General features: G+C 55.3%; 1 protein-coding gene across 1 annotated transcript in view; it reads right to left on the bottom strand.

Moving 5' to 3' along the window:
* Positions 1–801: 801 nt before the first annotated feature.
* Atg4b (autophagy related 4B cysteine peptidase) overlaps positions 802–20,896 on the bottom strand; it is a 31,953-nt gene continuing 11,858 nt past the window's right edge. Inside the window, exons 4-13 of the mRNA XM_042699659.1 lie at positions 17,498–17,596; positions 15,967–16,068; positions 15,603–15,675; positions 14,632–14,711; positions 9,942–10,135; positions 8,128–8,206; positions 7,687–7,832; positions 4,586–4,642; positions 4,096–4,189; positions 802–2,366 (exon numbers count right to left, since the gene is read on the bottom strand). Of these exons, the coding sequence (XP_042555593.1) occupies positions 2,293–2,366; positions 4,096–4,189; positions 4,586–4,642; positions 7,687–7,832; positions 8,128–8,206; positions 9,942–10,135; positions 14,632–14,711; positions 15,603–15,675; positions 15,967–16,068; positions 17,498–17,596 (998 nt within the window). The 3' untranslated portion in view covers positions 802–2,292. The remainder of the gene's footprint in view (positions 2,367–4,095; positions 4,190–4,585; positions 4,643–7,686; positions 7,833–8,127; positions 8,207–9,941; positions 10,136–14,631; positions 14,712–15,602; positions 15,676–15,966; positions 16,069–17,497; positions 17,597–20,896) is intronic.

The following is a 20,896-nucleotide window of genomic DNA, read 5'->3' as shown; positions in this document are numbered from 1 at the left end:
GTTTGTGGACAGTGTGGCTTTGAGTGGAATCTGCCCTCATGAGCTTGAGCACTTGCAGTTTTTCTGAACCCAACGATGTTAAATTGCCTTCACTTCTCCTTAACCTTTCTGAGCGTCTCCTGGGGACAGCATGAGGGGAAGCAGGGCTCCTGAAGTGACGGGCGGGCGGGCACCACCAGAGCGTTGTGCAGGGGCCGCCGTGAGCGTGGCGAGGGGCCTCCAGCCCCTCATGTGGGGACTCTGGTGCTGGTCCTGGGACTTGAACTTGGGGCCTGGGTGCTATTCCTGAGCATTTGTTTTGCTCAACGCTAGCACACTTGAATCACAGCTCTACTTCTGGCTTCTTGGTGGTTAATTGGAGATAAGAGCCTCACAGACTTTCCTTCCTAGGTTGGCTTTGAAGCTGCTAGGATTACAGGTGTGAGCCATCAGCACCAGGCTGGGGATCAGGGTCAGATCTGCAGTCCTAAGGGTGGAGGGATGACGGTGGCCTCCAGGACCATGGGAACGTGTGGAGGCAGCAAGCGAGGCGGGAGGCCTGTGCCCCCCCATCAAGCCCCCCCCCCCCAGACCAGCCTCAGCGCACCCCGCGGGACCCTCCGAGACACACGGCCCTTCCTCGTGTCTCCTGTCACAGGAGGGCAGGTGCCTGCTCCCAGGCCTAGGTAAGGACACACTTGTAGCAGGACAGAAGCAGGCCGGCTCCCCTGGCTATTGTACGGGTGTCCCATCTGTGACGGGATGAGCTAGACATTCACACTTAAAAACTAACCAGCGGGAAAAAAATCAATAGACACAAACTGTTTTCTACTGAAACTTATTATTTGCATTAGGAATCGCAAACTATACTACTGAGAATGAACAACCTCTCCAGGAAGCATTTTCAACCACGAGACCTCTGGTGGTAGCAGTCCACCAGACCGCTCCTGGCACCGGCAGCAGCGTCTGACGCAAGACCCCAGGCCACAGCAGCACGGTGGCCACCGGACCTGGGAAGCAGGACCCTACAGGGGTGGGCATTGGCCCAGCCTTGCCTGTTACCCCAACCCACCTGTAGCTGTGGGAGAGAGGGAGGAATGGGGAAATAAATTATGTCATCAACACTTGGGCAGACAGAGTGGCCCCTGCTAACTCGGTGGGCACCTAGGGCTAGCTGGGGGCAGTTCCTGCCCAGCTTGTCTGCAGAATAAAGAGAGGGTCTCCAGACAGTGCCTCTCCCCGCCCCTCCCGGCTGCCTCCTGTTCACGCCCCCTGGATAGAGAGGGGGACCTGAGCACCTGGGAAGCCGGGTCACAGGTGCCGAGGAGGGCCTGCAAGCTCTCCTGCCAACTCCAGGAGCCCCGCTGCCCCCCATTGCCGCGGACCACAGAGCTGCTCGAGGATTTCTACCCCTGGGGCCCAAACCACCTAAAACTGCAGTGACCCAGGAGAGAAGTTCTGAGAGGGGCCAGAGTGTAGAGGAGGGCTCAGGTGGCAGCGCGCGCCCCACCATGAGTGTCAGAGGCAGAGCAGCTCTGCCCTCCCCGAGGGGAAGCTGGGCGACAAGCAAACAGCAGCGGCGGTGCATCTCAATGCAGCTGCACCCTGAAGGGATCCCCGGAAGGTGCCCAGTGGCTCAGGCCTCCACACTTGCTGGCCTCGTCTTTGGATCTCCACGTGCGCCTCGAGTACTTTTCTCCCTAAAGCAGGGAGAAGTCATGCTATAATTCTTTCCCCCTCGCTCTCCCTTTGAGGTAGCCCTTGGTAAACCACACCGGGCAGAAGCCAGGCCAGAAGCTTGCCCTGCCCAGCAAGGACAGCAGGAGGCCACAGTGGCCATTGCTCCGTACGTGCCAACCTGTACGTCTCGAGACTCTGGCCTGGGAAGTGCCCCAGAAATTCGTGTCTGTGTTGAGCAACTTCAAACAGGGCTTTAATTCCATACAAACCAGACACTGGCACTAGGAAAAAGCAGGACCAAAGCCCATGCACTGACACGCGGCTGGCAGTGTCAAGTGGAGAACTCTGGAGGCCCGGACCTGCTGCACTGGGCTTCTATAGCGGCGTCATGTGAGGGAGAGCCCCGGCGTGTGTTCTGGGCTGAGAAGCGCGACTCCAAGCAGTAAGGCTCGGGACAGCGCAGTCCCCGTCCCCGGGCGGAGTGGCAGCCCTCTGGACAGAGCAGCCCAGGCTCGCAGCACTTGGCAGGGTGGGCTGGATGGATGGAATGCCGTGGCACCTAGCGCCCAAGGCAGGGCCGGATTCTCAAAATGTCCCAGCGAGGGCCACGGAGGCCATCTCAAACCAGGGTTTTCAGAGCGACAAGATCTCAAAGTCTTCATCCTCTGAGTCAAAGAATCTTTCCAGTCGCTCTACATCAGAAGAATCTGGAAGGAACAGGATGAAATCTCATCAGAGTGCTCTAGGACTGCTTGGGTGAACAGGACAGGAAGATGCTGGAAGAGGGAGAAGCCCAATAGGCCTTTCTAGCGCCGCAGCCCACCCGGCCTTCGAAGGCACTGGCTCCTGGGGCAGGCAGGGTGTGCCCAGACCCTCACACCTGCAGGACAGGAGCCCCCCCCCCCACACACACACAGGGTGTGCCCAGACCCTCACACCTGCAGGACAGGAGCCCCCCCCCACACACACACACAGGGTGTGCCCAGACCCTCACACCTGCAGGACAGGAGCCCCCCAGGACACATGCATGCACGCGCACACACACACACAGGGTGTGCCCAGACCCTCACACCTGCAGGACAGGAGCCCCCCCACATGCATGCACGCACACGCACACACACACACACAGGGTGTGCCCAGACCCTCACACCTGCAGGACAGGAGCCCCCCCCCACACACACACACAGGGTGTGCCCAGACCCTCACACCTGCAGGACAGGAGCCCCCCCCCCACACACACACAGGGTGTGCCCAGACCCTCACACCTGCAGGACAGGAGCCCCCCCCCACACACACGCATGCACGTGCACGCACACACACACACACAGGGTGTGCCCAGACCCTCACACCTGCAGGACAGGAGCCGCCCACACACACAGGGTGTGCCCAGACCCTCACACCTGCAGGACAGGAGCCCCCCCCCACACACACACACAGGGTGTGCCCAGACCCTCACACCTGCAGGACAGGAGCCCCCCCCACACGCATGCACGCGCCACACACACACACACACACACACACACACAGGGTGTGCCCAGACCCTCACACCTGCAGGACAGGAGCCCCCCCACATGCATGCACGCGCGCACACACACACACACACAGGGTGTGCCCAGACCCGTGACACCTCACACTTGCAGGACAGGAGGCGTGTGCGCGCGCACATACACACACACACACACACACACACACATGGTGTGCCCAGACCCAGTGACACCTCACACCTGCAGGACAGGAGGCGTGTGCGCGCGCACATACACACACACATGCGCGCGCACACACACACGGTGTGCCCAGACCCAGTGACACCTCACACCTGCAGGACAGGAGGCGTGCGTGCACACGCACATGTGCACACACGTCCTGGCTGAAGACTAACCTTGCCACACACAATTGGCCTGAGGCCAGCCACGGCGCTCTATTTCGGTCTGTGCCCTGGCCACAGTCCCAGGGGTCGAGACCACCCTGGCTATGTGCCCTGGCCACAGTTCCAGGGGTCGGGACCACCCTGGCTATGTGCCCTGGCCACAGTTCCAGGGGTCGGGACCACCCTGGCTATGTGCCCTGGCCACAGTCCCAGGGGTCGGGACCACCATGGCTATGTGCCCTGGCCACAGTCCCAGGGGTCAGGACCACCATGGCTATGTGCCCTGGCTACAGTCCCAGGGGTTGGGACCACCCTGGCTATCGGCTCCAGTAGGAGACAGCATCACCACAGAGCCTGAGCACCCTGGCTGGGCAGGTGGCCTCAGATGGGTGGGGAAAGGAGCTGGGTGGCTCAAAGCTAGCAGACACTCCACGCTGTGACACAGATGACCCCATCAGCCTGCACCTGAGGACCACATAGCCCTCCAGGACCAACGACAAGCCGGTCAACATCTGGGGTACGAGATGCACAGAGATCCCACCCGGACTGCCTGCAGCCTCCGCACTCACCGAGGGACAGGTTGAGGACGTCTGGACAGGCCAGGTGGGAAGGCTGCTGCTCCACCAGCTCAAACATGGGCAGGGCACCTCCGAGCAGTGACAGCTGTTGGTGAGAAGCAGTTAGGAGACACAGCAGCAGTGCTGCACGCCCCGGGGTGTGGGAGCTGGCCACAGCACAGGTCTGACTGTCACCCGTTCCATTAACACAACAGTGACTCACGAGCACACCTGTGTTGTCACCACACATGCCTGGCCTGAGGCTGGTGGGGAAGGGCAGCTTCGGGCCCAGCTCGTCCCCATACAACCCTGAGGGAGCTGAGTGGGCTAGAAGCCACGTCACGTGGAGGTGCGTGCAACCCCTGCAGGAGGAGCCCGCCTGGCTGCGGGGCAGGGGGAGGTGGTGAGCCAGAGCTTCATGCCCAGGGTAGGCCTCTGCCCTGCCAGCCCCACCTGTGTCCTGAGGGGCCCCAGCTTGGTTCTGGACGGGGCAGGTACAGACCTTCTTGACTTGCTGGCACCAGTCGCTGAAGTCCTCCTCGGTCTTGCAGAAAAACCCCTACAACGAGACCAACCATGAGCAGAGCAGCCAAGAAGACCCAGCACTGTTCCCACTACCACCAGGGATCCTACAGGTCCTCCACGACACGGCCCGCCTTCCACACGCTCTGCACCCACGCTCCACGACACAACACGGCCTTCCACACGCTCTGCACCCATGCTCCACGACAGGACACGGCCTTCCACACGCTCTGCACCCACGCTCCACGACAGGACACGGCCTTCCACACGCTCTGCACCCACGCTCTATGACACGGCCTTCCACACGCTCTGCACCCACGCTCCACGACAGGACACGGCCTTCCACACGCTCTGCACCCACGCTCCACGACATGGCCTTCCACACGCTCTGCACCCACGCTCCACGACACAACACGGCCTTCCACACGCTCTGCACCCACGCTCCACGACACGGCCTTCCACACGCTCTGCACCCACGCTCCACGACACGACATGGCCTTCCACACGCTCTGCACCCACGCTCCACGACACAACACGGCCTTTCACATGCTCTGCACCCACGCTCCACGACACAACCTTCCACACGCTCTGCACCCACGCTCCACGACACGACACGACCTTCCACACGCTCTGCACCCACGCTCCACGACAGGACACGACCTTCCACACGCTCTGCACCCACGCTCCACGACACAACACGGCCTTCCACATGCTCTGCACCCACGCTCCACGACACAACACGGCCTTCCACACGCTCTGCACGCACACTCCACAACACGGCCTTCCACACGCTCTGCACCCACGCTCCACTCCCAGCTTTTTGCTGCTTAATGGAGATAAGAGTCTCATGGAGGGGCTGGGAAGGTGGCTCAGTGGTAGAGCGCTTGCTTTGCATGCTTAACGCCCTGGGTTTGATTCCTCAGCACCACATAAACAGGAAAAAAAAAAAGCCGGAAGTGGCGCTGTGGCTCAAGTGGTAGAGCGCTAGCCTTGAGCTGAAGAGCTGAGGGACAGCGCCCAGGCCAAGAGTTCAGGCCCCACGACCGGACCCAAAAAAAAAAAAAAAAGAGTCTCTTGGACTTTTCCGCCTAGGCTGGCCCTGAGCTGCGGTCCTCAGATCTCAGCCTCCTGAGTAACTAGGATGACAGAGGTGAGCCATCAGCATTCATGTCCATTTTTTTTAAGCCTCAGTTGATTTTCTGAGAATGACAAAGGCCTTGAAGACTCGCCAGGGCAAAGTAGAGAGACTACTCCCTCTGGGCATGTGGCAGGGAACAGCAGCAAAGACGAGGCAGCAGTTCAAAGTGTGTCTGAGCTCAGAGGCGACCTGATGCGGGGACACTGAAGTGCCAAGAACTGCTGGACACTGTACTCAACGTTACACCCGCCAGATTTACAGATGCTTACATGGAAAAACAGACAAAACACAGACCGAAAAAAATGCCTGAGATGGGTACAGCTCAACCTGGGTGCTCTTTTTGTTGTTGTTGGTCCTGGGGCTTGAACTCTGGGCCTGGGCGCTGTCCCTCAGCTCTTCAGCTCAAGGTGAGCGCTCTACCACTTGAGCCACAGCGCCACTTCCAGGTTTTTTTCTGGTAGGTTATTGGAGATAAGAGTCTCAAGGACTTTCCTGCCTGGGCTGGCTTTGAACCACCATCTTCAGATCTCAGCCTCCTGAGTAGCTAGGATGACAGACAGGAGCCGCTGGTGCCCAGCTCCTGGGTGCTCTTTCCTACTCCAAAGGCCTTGTCTGCTCTACACACTTCATTATGGATATGCTTAAGTACAGACAGAGAGACTGAAGACAGAAGGCCCGTCTCTTTAAGTCACGACTCCTATTCTGCCTATGGTGGGAACAGCGGGTGTAGAACTGTCCTGGTGGCTCTGAGCACCGTTTGGGTCTCTTTCTGCCACGGTGGCTGGCAGTCCACTGTGAGTTACTGAGATGCACTGGCAGTGACAGGCATACTTAATTTTAGAGGAAGAATTCACAGTAGGTTCTGATGGAAGTCCAGCTCACCCACCCGGTTCCCAACACCCTCCCCAGCGATCGGGAGGCGTCTGTGGCTGTGCCATGTCAAAGTGGCCTGCCCCATTCTCCACTACCGGAACAGCCCACGTGGTGGACCCCACAGTGCAGACCAGCACTGTTCAGGCCAGGCACTGCTACTGTTTTCCGCTCTTGTTCTACTTCCCCAAGGACATTTTGGGAGTACGTGGATTTGCATACAACAAACACCAACACTGACGACACCATCCAAAAGGGAGAAGACTCTCATTCTGAGGAACCAGGTCCCAGAAACACTACATAAAACAACAGGAGCCACATGCTTCAACGGACCACCATGTACTAGTGTGCGAAGTGGAGAAACACCCTCATGCTTACAGGACACATCCAGGTTCACACTCGCGCTCTGGCCCAAAGGAAGGCCAGGGGGCCACCTGGGTGGTCTCTGGGTTAGACCTAAGGATGAGGGTTACTGTTCATACGTCCAAGGCCTTGGACTTTCAAACCACATGAACAAGAAACTGAAATACTGGAAAAACAAAACTCAAGTTTTTCCTTTTTTTCTCACAAAGGATTTGTCATAAAATGACTCAAAACAGCTGCTTAGCTGGGTTGCTGTGGCTTACTCCTGAAATCCTATTCAGGAGACCGAGATCAATGCCAGCTGGGGCAGTAAAGTCCAATTAACCACCAAAAAGGCAGACGTAGAGGTGCGGCTCACATGCTACAGCATCGGCCTTGAGCCAAGTAAGAGCAAGAGGCAGCCGGACACCGGTGGCCCACGCCTGTCATCCTACGCAGGAGGCTGAGAGCTGAGGATCACAGTTCAAAGCCAGTCCAGACAGGAAAGTCCCTGAGTCGCTTATCTCCAAATAACCACCAGAGAACCAAAAGTGGCGCTGTGGCTCAAGTGGTAGAGCGCTCGCCTTGAGCTGAAGAGCTCAGGGACAGCGCCCAGGCCCGGACTTCAAGCCCCACGACCAAAAAAAAAAGAAAAGAAAAAGAGAAAGAGCATGAGGCAGCGGGTGTTCAGGCCCCAGTACCCCACCACAAAGGACAGCTGCTCAAGGTACCACGGCAATGGAAGGGTCGAGCTCCCCGATGCCCATCCTGCAGGGAGGGAGCTGGCAGTGGAAGCTCTCGTCTGGGATGAAGCAGCCGTCGCTCAGCTCCACCGCAGGCTGCGTCGTGTGGGGGTCCAGGTAGATCAGCTCCTCACCTGACAATGACGATGCACAAGTCAGAGGGACAAGGGAGAAGCAGGCAAGGGCTACTGGCCACGCCGGTCAGCCTGACAAACCAAGCTGAGGACGGGGTAGGGACTGGAAGATGCACAGGGCCTGGCAGCCAGCCGGTCTGGATGTCAGGAGTGGCCCCTCACAGAAAAAGCCACAGGCTGTCCACTGGGGCCCTATGTGATTACATCACAGCAGGCGTGAGGGGCGCGGTGGAGAGCCCACGTAAAGCCTGAACTCCTACGGTGGAACTTCGCAGGGCAGGCAGGCCAGACTCACCCATGTAGCCAATGAAGTAGTGGGCACTGTTGGGCTTCCCTCCGATGACACCCAGGGACTGGGGCATCATGAAACAGTGCTGTGGAAGAGAGGAAGCTGCTGAGCACAGCACGGAAGACACCTCTGGGCAGGCACAGACATCCACCCCACCCCACCACGGGATCCAGGGAAAACAAACCCAGAGCCATTAGTCTAGAGAGCTCCGCCACATCCCACAGGCTCAGGGAAAGAGAGCGAGGGCCTAGAGTGGCCTGCAAAAGAGTAAAGAGGGAGAGGTGGGGGGGGGGGGGGGGGGGGAGGGGCGGGGCAGAGGAGGCCTGACCAGGATACGGATCGGAGCCAGGGGGCAGAAATGGACACAGGCAAGTCAGGTGAGGTGGGCAAGGAGAGATGGGTTTCAGCCTTTAGAAAGCACATATGTCACTTGCAGGGAAGTGGACAGACCTAGAACAAATCACACAGGTGTGGTAAGCCAAGCTCAGAGAGACAAGCAGCACACATTCTCCTAAGCTAAACGGCAGCACAGAACACGGGGGCAGATCTCTGGGCATTCAGACAGGGAGGCCAAAGGAGGGTGCGCGTGGGCGAGGATCACAGGGGTTGCAGGGGCCAGGCGCGGCTGACCACATAAAGCAGTACTGATGGAAACAAGAGGCTTTTTCCTTTGTTGCTGTTTGTTTTCATCTTGTGTCAGTCTTTAGGAGGGCAAGGGGGGGCACAGAAACAAAAGTGAACAAATGCAGCCGTGGTACTCAACAGACACTGTTCAAGCGAATTGCACGACTGTGGGTGATGGAAGGGTGACAGTGCACAAGAAACGGACTCATCAGCTGATTTATGTGATTGTGACCCCTCTGTACGCCAGCTTTATAACACCAAAAAAATTCAAACAAGGGGGAGCTGACACCGAGACCGCAGCAGAGCGCAGTCAGAGAGCCAGAGGAAGAAAAGACCAGGACAAGAAACCCTGTCTGAGGGGAACACGGGGGGGGGGGGGGCTGGGCACTGTCCCTTAGCTTTCTTGCTCATCAAGGCCAACACCAGTACGTGAGCCACAGCTCATTTCCAGCTTTTGGCTGGTTAACTGGAGATGAGTCTCACAGACTTTGCTGCCCAGGATAGCTCTGAGTCTCAATCATCAGATCTGTCTCCTATAGGATGACAGGTGTGAGCCACCAGCGTATGACAAGTCAATTATATTATTATTTTGGCCAGTCCCGGGACCTGAGTTTTCATCCTGGGCACTGTCCCTGAGCTTCTTTTGCTCAAGGCTAGCACTCTACCACTTGAGTCACAGCGCCAGTTCCAGTTTTCTGGTGGGTAATTAGCAGCAGATAAGAGTCTCACAGCCTTTCCTGCCAGGCCTGGCTTTACACTGTGACCCTCAGATCTCAACACCCTGATTACAGGCATGAAACACGGCACACAGGAAGTGAAAGATGTTTAACAAAAGGCAATGTTTCCAATCAACTGAAGCTCCAAAGGGCTTTGCCTGTTGCTTTTGGGGTGCAGACGGTGATGTCAGAGTCACACAGGGAGGAGCTCTCCCAGCGTCTGGGACTCCTCGCCCTTTCCCGGCCCTCAGTGGGCCCGTGGGCCTACGCCATCCTCAGACACCTGGGAGGCTCAGCAGGACTTAAATGTCAGGCTCCTGCACTGAGGACACCTTATAAAGTTCTTCATGTTCCAATTCTCAAAAACCTTGTTTTATTTAATGTCTCTCCTGCCTCTCTTGACCAATGGCTGCTTCCCGGGGGCTGCTGACCACAGGCTGGGAGGAGGTGCTTGGGGCCACAGCCACGCTCAGGACCCACCTTCAGCGTCTCCACGTAGGCCTCGTTGATGTCTGTGAGCCCCAGGCGCAGGGGGATCAGAAGCACGAGCGGCCTCCAGGGCGACGGCCGGGGGGCGGCCTCGGCCCCCGCAGGAAAGCCGTTGCAGTGCCGCTCAGAATCCGCAGGGGGCGCAGCAGCCCCAGCACAGGGAAGACCAGCCCTGCACAATCTTCCTGGACAAAAAGACGGGACTTTCACAGGCCAAGCAATGGCAGGAAGGGCTCCCCAAGGAGCAAGCACATCACCATGCCACCATCAAGGAAGGCAGCAGAAAGCAAGTGCTTAAAACACAAGTCAGCCAGGAAAACAAAATTTCTCCAGAATCCTGCCACTCAGAGAACATTCAACTTAAAAAAATTATTGAGAAATAAAGCATATAACACCAATTAGTGCAAGAAAAATATCATGTGCACTTTAGAGATAAAGTAAGGACCCAGCCTAACAAGAGCCACTTACCCATCCCTCCTCAGCAAGGAGGGCATCCAAGAACAGCTTTTGCTCTTGCCTTAGGTCTGCTATCTGAACGCACTAGGTACACCTTCAACACGCACATGAACTAGGGGTGTGGGTATGGGCAGGAGACAGTCCAGCCTACCACACCGCCCACACTCTCAGGAGCCAGGCTCTGCGGCGGGGGGGGGGCAGGGAGCCACAGGAGCTGGGGCATTCACCGACGGGAGACGCCAATAGTGCTCAGCAAACCAAGTCAGACTCTCAAAGACAGGCCGGCGAAAGCGTGCATCAAACCATCAGGGAGAGGTGAGACAGCGGTTAAAAAGGAGAACCGAGGAACCCAAGGGCGCTTTAAAAAAGTGGTGATTCAAAATAAAGGGAGGGCTGGGAAGGGGGCTCAAGTGGTAGAGCGCGCGCCTTGAGCTGAAGAGCTGAGGGACAGCGCCCAGGCCCAGCCTCCACGACCAACAAAAAAATAAATAAAATAAAATAAAGGGGAGGTAAAAGGAAAGTGGGAGTTCCTTCTCAAGAATGTCAATCAATAACCCTGTCAGGAAAACCACCCTTTCCAGTCATTAAGTTCACCAACACATTAGGGATCAACCTCAGATTTTTTGTTTTAATTGTAAGAGGAAAGTGTTCAGTTCCCCAGCAGACCCAGTATGGCATTACCCAAAGGACACACACGGAGACAGGCCGGCTGACAGTGACTGAGGACAGAGTGCCACTCAGCGGCAGGGAACGTCAGAACACTTAACCCAGAGCAAATCAAATCCAAGGAAACACCCAAGACCAGTGTGAGGGAGTTTAACTGAACCGGATTCCTTTTTCTTTATTTTTTGGTACCAGTACCAAGGCTTGAACTCAGGACCTCATGGTCTCGGATTTCTTGTGCACTGCTGGTTGCTCTAATACTTGAACCACACTTCCAGTCCAGCAATGTGCTGGTTTACGGTACACTTTCCTGTCTTCCAACTTCACTGCCTAGGCTGGTTTATGGCTCCATCCTCCTGGTTTCAGCCTTCTCGGTTGCTAGGTTGATAGGAACCCAGCTTGACCTCGACTCTTAAAAATGAGTCTCAAGCTGGGCGCCGTGGCTCAGGCCTGTCATCCTAGCTACTCAGGAGGCTGAGATCTGAGGATCATGGTTCAAAGCCAGCCCGGGAAGGAAAGTCCATAAGACTTATCTCCAATTACCCACCAGAAAACCGGAAGTGGCGCTGTGGCTCAAGTGATAGAGCACTCACTTTGATCTGAAGAGCTCAGAGACAGCATAGTGCAAGCCGCATGACAACCAAAAAGTCTCACAGACTTTCCTGCACGGGCTGGCTTTGAACCACAATCCTCAGATCTCAGCCTCCTGAATAGCTAGGATTACAGGCACAAGCCACTGGCGCCTGGCTACTTCTAATTTTTTTTTTTTGGTTGGTCATGGGGCTTGAACCCTGGGCCTGGGCACTGTCCCTCAGCAAGTCAGCTCAAGGCTAGAGCTCTACCACTTGAGCTACAGCGCCACCTCTGGCTTTTTCTGTTTATGTGGTGCTGAGGAATGGAACCCAGGGCCTCATGCATGCAAGGCCTGCGCTCTACCACTGAGCCACCTTCCCCGCCCTCCTTTTAATTCTTAACATAGATTTCCTACTCTCCATCAATGAAAAAACCTGTGTTGATCTCTGTGTATACCTGCCCACCTCCTGATGCTGGGCCTTTCCCTCAGAACTGAGTGTTTCCTGAGGCATCTTGCAGGGCAGGAAGAGGCCAAGGCAGGAAGGCTTAGGAGTAACTATGTTATTTGGGTGTTTTGGATGTTCTATTCTTGCAACTTAGAAATAGCATGGGGAACATGTATCTTTCAGTATTTCTGACTCACAAAAGTTGGGGTGTTTAGCTCTAAAGACAATTCCCACCTAACTAGGGGCACTTCCTCTTACTCTTTGGGAAATTTCCACTGCACATATTGGTTTTATGCTTCCTCTATTCTGGTCAACTAGTTCTATAAATTCAGCTATCTTGGTTTTTCTTGGCTGTTCTGGCACTGATATTAAATTTTTTTTTCTTTTTGCTGGTTCTGGGGCTTGAACTCAGGGCCTGAGCGCTGTCCCTTAGCTTCTCTGCTCAAGGCTAGTGCTTTACCACTTGAGCCACTGCTTCACTTCCAACTATTCTGGTGATTAATTGGAGGTAAGAGTCTCCTGGGCTTCCCTGCCCAAGCTGGCTTTGAACCGCAATCCCCAGCCCTCAGCCTCCTGAGTAGATAGGATGACAGGTATTAGCCACCAGTGCCCAGCAATTTTTAACAAACATGCAAAGAACACTGCTTCCTTCTAGCGTGTTATTTTTTCTTTCTTTTTTTCTAATTTACTTTATTGTTGTTTTAGATAGTGCTATTTCTGAGTGAGTGATAAAATCACTAACATTTCTTTTTTTTTTTTTTGTCGGTCGTGGGGCTTGAACTCTGGGCCTGAGCGCTGTCCCTCAGCTCTTCAGCTCAAGGCAAGCGCTCTACCACTTGAGCTACAGCGCCACTTCCGGTTTTCTGGTGGTTTATTGGAGATAGGAGTCTCACGGTCTCTCCTGCCCGGGCTGGCTTTGAACCGCGATCCTCAGATCTCAGCCTCCTGAGTAGCTAGGATTACAGGCGTGAGCCACCAGCGCCCGGCTGTCCATGAGACTCTTATCTCCAATAAGGCACCAGAAAACTGGAAGTGGTGCTGTGGCTCAAGTGGTAGAGCACTCGCCTTGAGCTGAAGAGAGGAGGGACAGCGCCCAGGCCCAGAGTTCAGGCCCCACGACCGACAATCAATCACTCAATCAATCAATAAAAAGTTCAAGAAATAAGTCAGAGAAAAAGCCCTTGCACTGGCGCCTGGAGGGATGCTTGTTCCCACAGCTGTGGGATAAGTGCTGCTCCTTACTAGGTCAGATTTTGGCCCCTCCCACCACCACCAATACTCCCATGAGGACGGCCAGAGGCGAGCAGTGCCACTGAGGGCTTGTCGCTCCAGCAGGGAAGTGGCCTGCGCGCCACCTGGCAGACGCCCGTGGTGGCTCACATACTCTGGCCACACAGGCAAGGTCCACTCACTTCTAGTGGGTCCAAGACCAGCAGCTCACATCTAGAACTCCAAACTTAGAGCCGCTTTCTAAGGTATTCTTTAGGAAAGGTGCTGCCGGGCCGTGTGAGTGGATTCTAAGACACAGGAGCAGCGTGACTGGCTGCACCTCAGGACAGGCCCTGCTCCCAACACCTGCGAGCACCCAGGCGCGCCTCCTTCCAGACATCAGCTCTGCACACCTGCGCCCCTCAGGTGCTGACAGGCAAGTCACTTCCTTCCCTCGGTGCTTCTTTCTTGAGATGAGGTAACTCACTGTGGCCCGTTAACACACACAGAGGCACTCAGCCAGAATTCCTGCCTGAGTGTAGCTGGACACCGCGGCTTGCTTGCTTCCTTTCTTTTGTTTCCCCAGTCTTGGGCTTGAACTTGGGGCCTGGGCACTGTCCCTGATCTTGTGCTCAGGGCTGATTTCCTCCCACTTTGAGCCATAGCATCATTTCCAACTTTTTGGTAGTTAGCTGGAGATAAGAGTCTCACAGACTTTCCTGCCCGGGCTGGCCTTAAGCCGCAAAGCTCAGATCTCAGCCTCCTGAGTAGCTAGGATTACAGGTGTGAGCCACAGACAGTGGCTAAGAGTTGGTTATTTCTTGCATACTGCTTTTTATTCTTTCTCTCTCTCTCTCTCTTTTTTTGCCAGTCCTGGCACTTGAACTCAGGGCCTGGCACTGTTCCTGAGCTTCTTTTGCTCAAGGCTAACACTCTACCACTTCAGCCACAGCGCCACTTCCAGTTCTGTGTATGTGGTACTGAGGAATTGAACCCAGGGCTTCATGCACTCTACCACGAAGCCACATTCCCAGACCGTCTCTGTCTTTCTTGATGGAGTCTTCTATGGTGCCTAGGCTGGCCTTGAACTCCTAGACTCAAGGATCCTCCTAACTCAACATCCCTCGTGCCAGACTGCAGGTCTGTGCCGCCGCCACCAGCCTTAGCCTGTGGATGAAGCTCAAGGGGGGGCCCGGTGTGCCAACAGAGACTGAGCTCACCAGAGGTTTCCTGTGGCCCTCCACCCTCAAGCACTGTTCCCTCTTGGGCTCAGCAGGGAAACACGTGTCACCCACAATGCCGCCTCCCTGTAGCTGGAGCCCTGAGCCACTTACTGATCTCCTCCATCACTACAGTGTTGTCCATTGCTATGTGAACCGCCAAGGAGCTCCACGTGTCGAATACGGCAAGCTTCCTGTAGAAAGCAAGAGAATGTGCCCATGAACTTTCTGCTCTCCGGAAAAGATCAGTATGTGACCAGCTTCCCAAAGGGAAACACCACGTCTCAGAAAGTGAAGAGCAGGTCCTACTCCACAGACAGGAAGCAAGCTGAGGATGATCACTGCCAGCTGCCCCTCAGGAGCTGGCTGCACAGAGGAGCGCTGGGAAACGGAGGGGCAGCCCCCAGACACAAGCCTGGTCAGGTCCAAGCCACCGTGTCGAGTGGCCCTTCCCCCAGCAGCCTCACGCCTGACAGACTAGAGGCCCCACGGGAAAGGGCCACACCATGTGGGGTGGCAGGGACCCTGTGACAGAGGACAGCGGAACAAGGACACTGAGGGAGAGCTGCAGCTAGACATCAAGCTGAAGCCCAGCCAGCGCCCAGAGCCCCTCAAAAGGGCCAGTGACCACAGGAGCCGCACACCGGTCCAATGACTATGCGGAGGAGGGGAGTGACAAGTCCCTGGAAATGGCAGGAAGAGCCGCTTCAGAGACGTCCAAAGGGACACATGTCCCACAGAATAACCGAGGCAGGCAAGCAAGCTTGGACCAAGCTGCAGACCCTGAGTCACGTGGCAGGGCACAGTCCCCTGTGCCCCTGAGGAGCCCAAAGCCCACCCGGGACACACCTAACTGCCGTGGCTACCACTCCACATGGGTCTCTGGGCAGAGGCCAGGCCCACCCTGGGCCCCAGGTGAAGGCTCCCACTTCACCAGCACACACAAACTCCACACACGAGACAACTAGGCAGGGTCACCATGAGCTCCTCCTGGTCTTGTAAAGAAAGAGCCAGACCCCTTGTTCCTTGTTTCCAAGGAACATGGAAAGCCACCCCAGAGGGAAAAAGACAGGCTGGATACGCACTTGAGGACCTGGGCGACGGTGTTCGGCCCATACCACTGGCCTATAGACTTCCCTTCACCAACTCCCATTTGAGCTGCAGGAAACAAACCCAGATTAGCAACACATCCACCACAGACAACCAATACCCCACCACCTCTAACGCATGTGGTGCCAGGAAACAGTTACAGAGCGGTCTAGACAGAACCACCGCCTGACACAGGACTGCCAATCTGGAGACAGAATCTGGTTTCCAGACTCTGTATAGGGAGAGGGGCAGCGTCTGAACTGCTGCTGGACCACCCACGGCGGCGCCCAGGGCCAGAGCGGCCAGAGTGACCTGGAGCCTGGCTCAGCTCCACAGAGAAGCCCCCCCGGGAGACCCCACCTATCTGGTGGATGGAGTAGTAGCTGTCCTTCCTGTCCAGGAAGGCGCTGAGGACGCTGAAGTAGCTGTCAGGCTGCCTCCTGCGCTGCGCCCACCTCCAATCTGTGGGAAACAAACACACACAAGGGCACACTCACTCAGACAAGCCCCAAACGTCTTCTAACCTTTCTAAAGTGAAAGGCCAAATTTGGGGCTGGGAAGGTGGCTCAGTGGTAGAGTGCTTGCCTTGCATGCATGAGGCCCTGGGTTCGATGCCTCAGCACCACATAAGCAGAAAAAGCTGGAAGTGGCGCTGTGGCTCAAGTGGTAGAGTGCTAGCCTTGAGCTGAAGAGCTGAGGGACAGCGCCCAGGCCCAGAGTTCAGGCCCCATGACCAACCAAAAAAAAAAAAAAGCCAAATTTGTCAGGAGCCGGTGGCTCACCCCTGTTATCCTAGCTACTCAGGAGGCTGCAATCTAAGGATCGCTGTTTGAAGCCAGCCTGGGCAGAAAAGTCCCTGCGACACCTTTATCTCCAATTAACCACCCAAAACCTGGAAGTGGCGTTGTGGCTCAAAGTGATAGAGCGCTAGCTTTGAGCACAAAGAGGTTCAGGGACAGCTCCCAGGCCCTGAGTTCAAGCCCCACAACAGACACACACACACAACACAGCCAGATTCACCAGGATCTCAAACATACAAAACACCAACTCATCAAAACAAATCCAGACTGAAAGTAAAATACAGTTAAAAAGGAACATAACCTCACTCATGTAACTGTAACCCTCTGTATAGTAGCTTTACAATAAAAAAAAAAAAAATTACAAAAAAAAAAAAAAAGAAAGTCAGCCTGGGAGAAAAATCCACAAGACTTTGTCTCCCAAGCAACTATCAAGAAGCAGAGCTGAAGATGTGGCTCAAGTGGTAAAGCACTAGCTGAACAAAATGAAGTTTAGTAAATACAAGGTCCTGAGTTCAAACTTTGGTACTAGCAAAAAAAATCAAAATAATTAGTACATAAATTTAGTAAAGTTGCAAGATGCAATGTCAATACTCAACATTCACTTGTATTCTTACCTATACTAGCAGTCATTAATTAAAAACTGAAATTTAAAAAAAAAAAAAAAAAAAAAGAACATTTATAGATAATCTTTAAAATACAAACATTCACATAAGCACTCTAAAATCAGTTCCTCTAACCAATAAAAACCAAAAGGTTGCCAGGCGCTGGTGGCTCATGCTTGTAATCCTAGCTATTCGGGAGGCTGAGATCTAAGAATTGCAGTTTGAAGTTGCCCAGGCAGGAAAGTCCGTGAGACTCTTATCTCCATAAACTGCTAAAAAAGCCAGTAGTGCTGTGACTCAAGTGGTAGAGTGCCAGCCTTGAGCAAAAGCAGCTCAGGGACAGTGCTCAGACCCTGAGCTCAAACTCCGGGACTGGCACCAAAAAACCAAAACCAAAAACCCAACAGATGTCACAGGAGAAGCTTCTGAACTCTAACTTGGGTTTAACCGATGGTTCCTCACCACAGCCCCCCAGTCACCGTGACTCACCTCGGCCTAAGTGTCGGCACACAAGAGCCTGGGCAAAGATCATCTGTCCGCACCGCAGCATGCAGCCCCAGCCCGTGTCTGAGGTGGGGCCGGTTCCCCCTGTGGCCGAGAGAGAAGCACATGTACACAGGGCCACCCGGCCGAGCCCGGCCAGAGTCCGGAGTCGACACCACATCACAGCACCCACTCCTGGGTCCCGCAAGCAGGAAAATACATGAACAAGCCAGTCATGTATGACAATGGCTGGTGGCTTGGAACAATAACCCCCAAGATGAACCCAGAAAATGCAATTTTCCTTGGCTACCAATTTACCAGAAAGGAAAAAGTTCATGATGTCCAGTGTTACTGGTGTAGATGGGCACGTGCTGAGTGTTACTGGTGTGGATGGACACGTGCTGAGTGTTACTGGTGTGGATGGGCACGTGCTGAGTGTTACTGGTGTGGATGGGCACGTGCTGAGTGTTACTGGTGTAGATGGGCACGTGCTGAGTGTTACTGGTGTGGATGGACACATGCTGAGTGTTACTGGTGTGGATGGACACGCTGCAGTGTTACTGGTGTGGATGGGCACGTGCTGAGTGTTACTGGTGTGGATGGACACGCTGCAGTGTTACTGGTGTGGATGGGCACGTGCTGAGTGTTACTGGTGTGGATGGACACGCTGCAGTGTTACTGGTGTGGATGGGCACGTGCTGAGTGTTACTGGTGTGGATGGGCACGTGCTGAGTGTTACTGGTGTGGATGGGCACGTGCTGAGTGTTACTGGTTTGGATGGGCACGTGCTGCAGTGTTACTGGTGTGGATCGACACGTGCTGCAGTGTTACTGGTGTGGATGGACACGCTGCAGTGTTACTGGTGTGGATGGGCACGTGCTGAGTGTTACTGGTGTGGATGGGCACGTGCTGCAGTGTTACTGGTGTGGATGGACACGCTGTAGTGTTACTGGTGTGGATGGACACGCTGCAGTGTTACTGGTGTGGATGGGCACGTGCTGCAGTGTTACTGGTGTGGATCGACACGTGCTGCAGTGTTACTGGTGTGGATGGACACGCTGCAGTGTTACTGGTGTGGATGGACACGCTGCAGTGTTACTGGTGTGGATGGGCACGTGCTGAGTGTTACTGGTGTGGATGGACACGCTGCAGTGTTACTGGTGTGGATGGGCATGTGCTGAGTGTTACTGGTGTGGATGGACACGCTGCAGTGTTACTGGTGTGGATGGGCACGTGCTGAGTGTTACTGGTGTGGATGGGCACGTGCTGAGTGTTACTGGTGTGGATGGGCACGTGCTGAGTGTTACTGGTGTGGATGGACACGTGCTGAGTGTTACTGGTGTGGATGGGCACGTGCTGAGTGTTACTGGTGTGGATGGACACGTGCTGAGTGTTACTGGTGTGGATGGGCACGTGCTGAGTGTTACTGGTGTGGATGGGCACGTGCTGAGTGTTACTGGTTTGGATGGGCACGTGCTGCAGTGTTACTGGTGTGGATCGACACGTGCTGCAGTGTTACTGGTGTGGATGGACACGCTGCAGTGTTACTGGTGTGGATGGGCACGTGCTGAGTGTTACTGGTGTGGATGGGCACGTGCTGCAGTGTTACTGGTGTGGATGGACACGCTGCAGTGTTACTGGTGTGGATGGACACGCTGCAGTGTTACTGGTGTGGATGGGCACGTGCTGCAGTGTTACTGGTGTGGATCAACACGTGCTGCAGTGTTACTGGTGTGGATGGACACGCTGCAGTGTTACTGGTGTGGATGGACACGCTGCAGTGTTACTGGTGTGGATGGGCACATGCTGCAGTGTTACTGGTGTGAATGGGCACGTGCTGCAGTGTTACTGGTGTGGATGGGCACGTGCTGAGTGTTACTGGTGTGGATGGACACGCTGCAGTGTTACTGGTGTGGATGGGCACGTGCTGCAGTGTTACTGGTGTGGATGGGCACGTGCTGAGTGTTACTGGTGTGGATGGGCACGTGCTGCAGTGTTACTGGTGTGGATGGGCACGTGCTGAGTGTTACTGGTGTGGATGGGCACGTGCTGCAGTGTTACTGGTGTGGATGGGCACGTGCTGAGTGTTACTGGTGTGGATGGGCACGTGCTGCAGTGTTACTGGTGTGGATGGGCACGTGCTGAGTGTTACTGGTGTGGATGGGCAGGTGCTGCAGTGTTACTGGTGTGGACGGGCACGCACTGCAGTGGGTACTGTAACTCTCCACACTTCCAGCACATGTGCCCTGGCCCTGCTACTTCATGTTCACTTCTGGGATCCAGAAAGACAACATATACTCCAGTGAAAATATGTAACCAACACGTGGAAAATATCCTGCTGGTCCTCGGTGAGTTCAGTAGAATGCCATGGAAGAGCTGTGATAAGGAAGGAGGATGTACACCATGCCAGTGAGGGTACACCGTGCCAGTGAGGGTATACTGTCGGTGAGGGTACACCGTGCCGGTGAGGGTACACCATGCCAATGAGAGTATACTGCTGGTGAGGGTATACTGCCGGTGAGGGTATACTGCCGGTGAGGGTATACTGCCGGTGAGGGTACACCGTGCTGGTGAGGGCACACCATGCCAATGAGAGTATACTGCTGGTGAGGGTACACCGTGCCGGTGAGGGCACACCGTGCCGGTGAGGGTACACTGTGCCGGTGAGGGTACACCGTGCTGGTGAAGGTACACTGTGCTGGTGAAGGTACACTGTGCTGGTGAAGGTACACTGTGCTGGTGAGGGTACATCGTGCTGGTGAAGGTACACCGTGCAGGTGAAGGTACACTGTGCTGGTGAGGGTACATCGTGCCGGTGAGGGTACACCGTGCTGGTGAAGGTACACTGTGCTGGTGAAGGTACACCGTGCCGGTGAGGGCACACCGTGCCGGTGAGAGTATACTGCTGGTGAAGGTACACCGTGCCGGTGAGGGTACACTGTGCTGGTGAGGGCACATCGTGCCAGTGAGGGCACATCGTGCCGGTGAGGGTACACTGTGCTGGTGAGGGTACACCGTGCTGGTGAGGGTACACCGTGCTGGTGAAGGTACACTGTGCTGGTGAAGGTACACTGTGCTGGTGAGGGTACATCGTGCTGGTGAGGGTACACCGTGCTGGTGAAGGTACACTGTGCTGGTGAAGGTACACTGTGCTGGTGAAGGTACACTGTGCTGGTGAGGGTACACCGTGCTGGTGAGGGTACACTGTGCTAGTGAAGGTACACTGTGCTGGTGAAGGTACACTGTGCTGGTGAAGGTACACTGTGCTGGTGAAGGTACACTGTGCTGGTGAGGGTACATCGTGCTGGTGAGGGTACACCGTGCTGGTGAAGGTACACTGTGCTGGTGAAGGTACACTGTGCTGGTGAAGGTACACTGTGCTGGTGAGGGTACACCGTGCTGGTG

Source organism: Dipodomys spectabilis, unplaced genomic scaffold, assembly GCF_019054845.1.
Source record: "Dipodomys spectabilis isolate Male_0828 unplaced genomic scaffold, ASM1905484v1 ptg000261l, whole genome shotgun sequence".
NCBI lineage: Eukaryota > Metazoa > Chordata > Mammalia > Rodentia > Heteromyidae > Dipodomys > Dipodomys spectabilis.
Note: the sequence above shows the minus strand (reverse complement) of the source record. Positions and strands in the feature narration are given on the sequence as shown.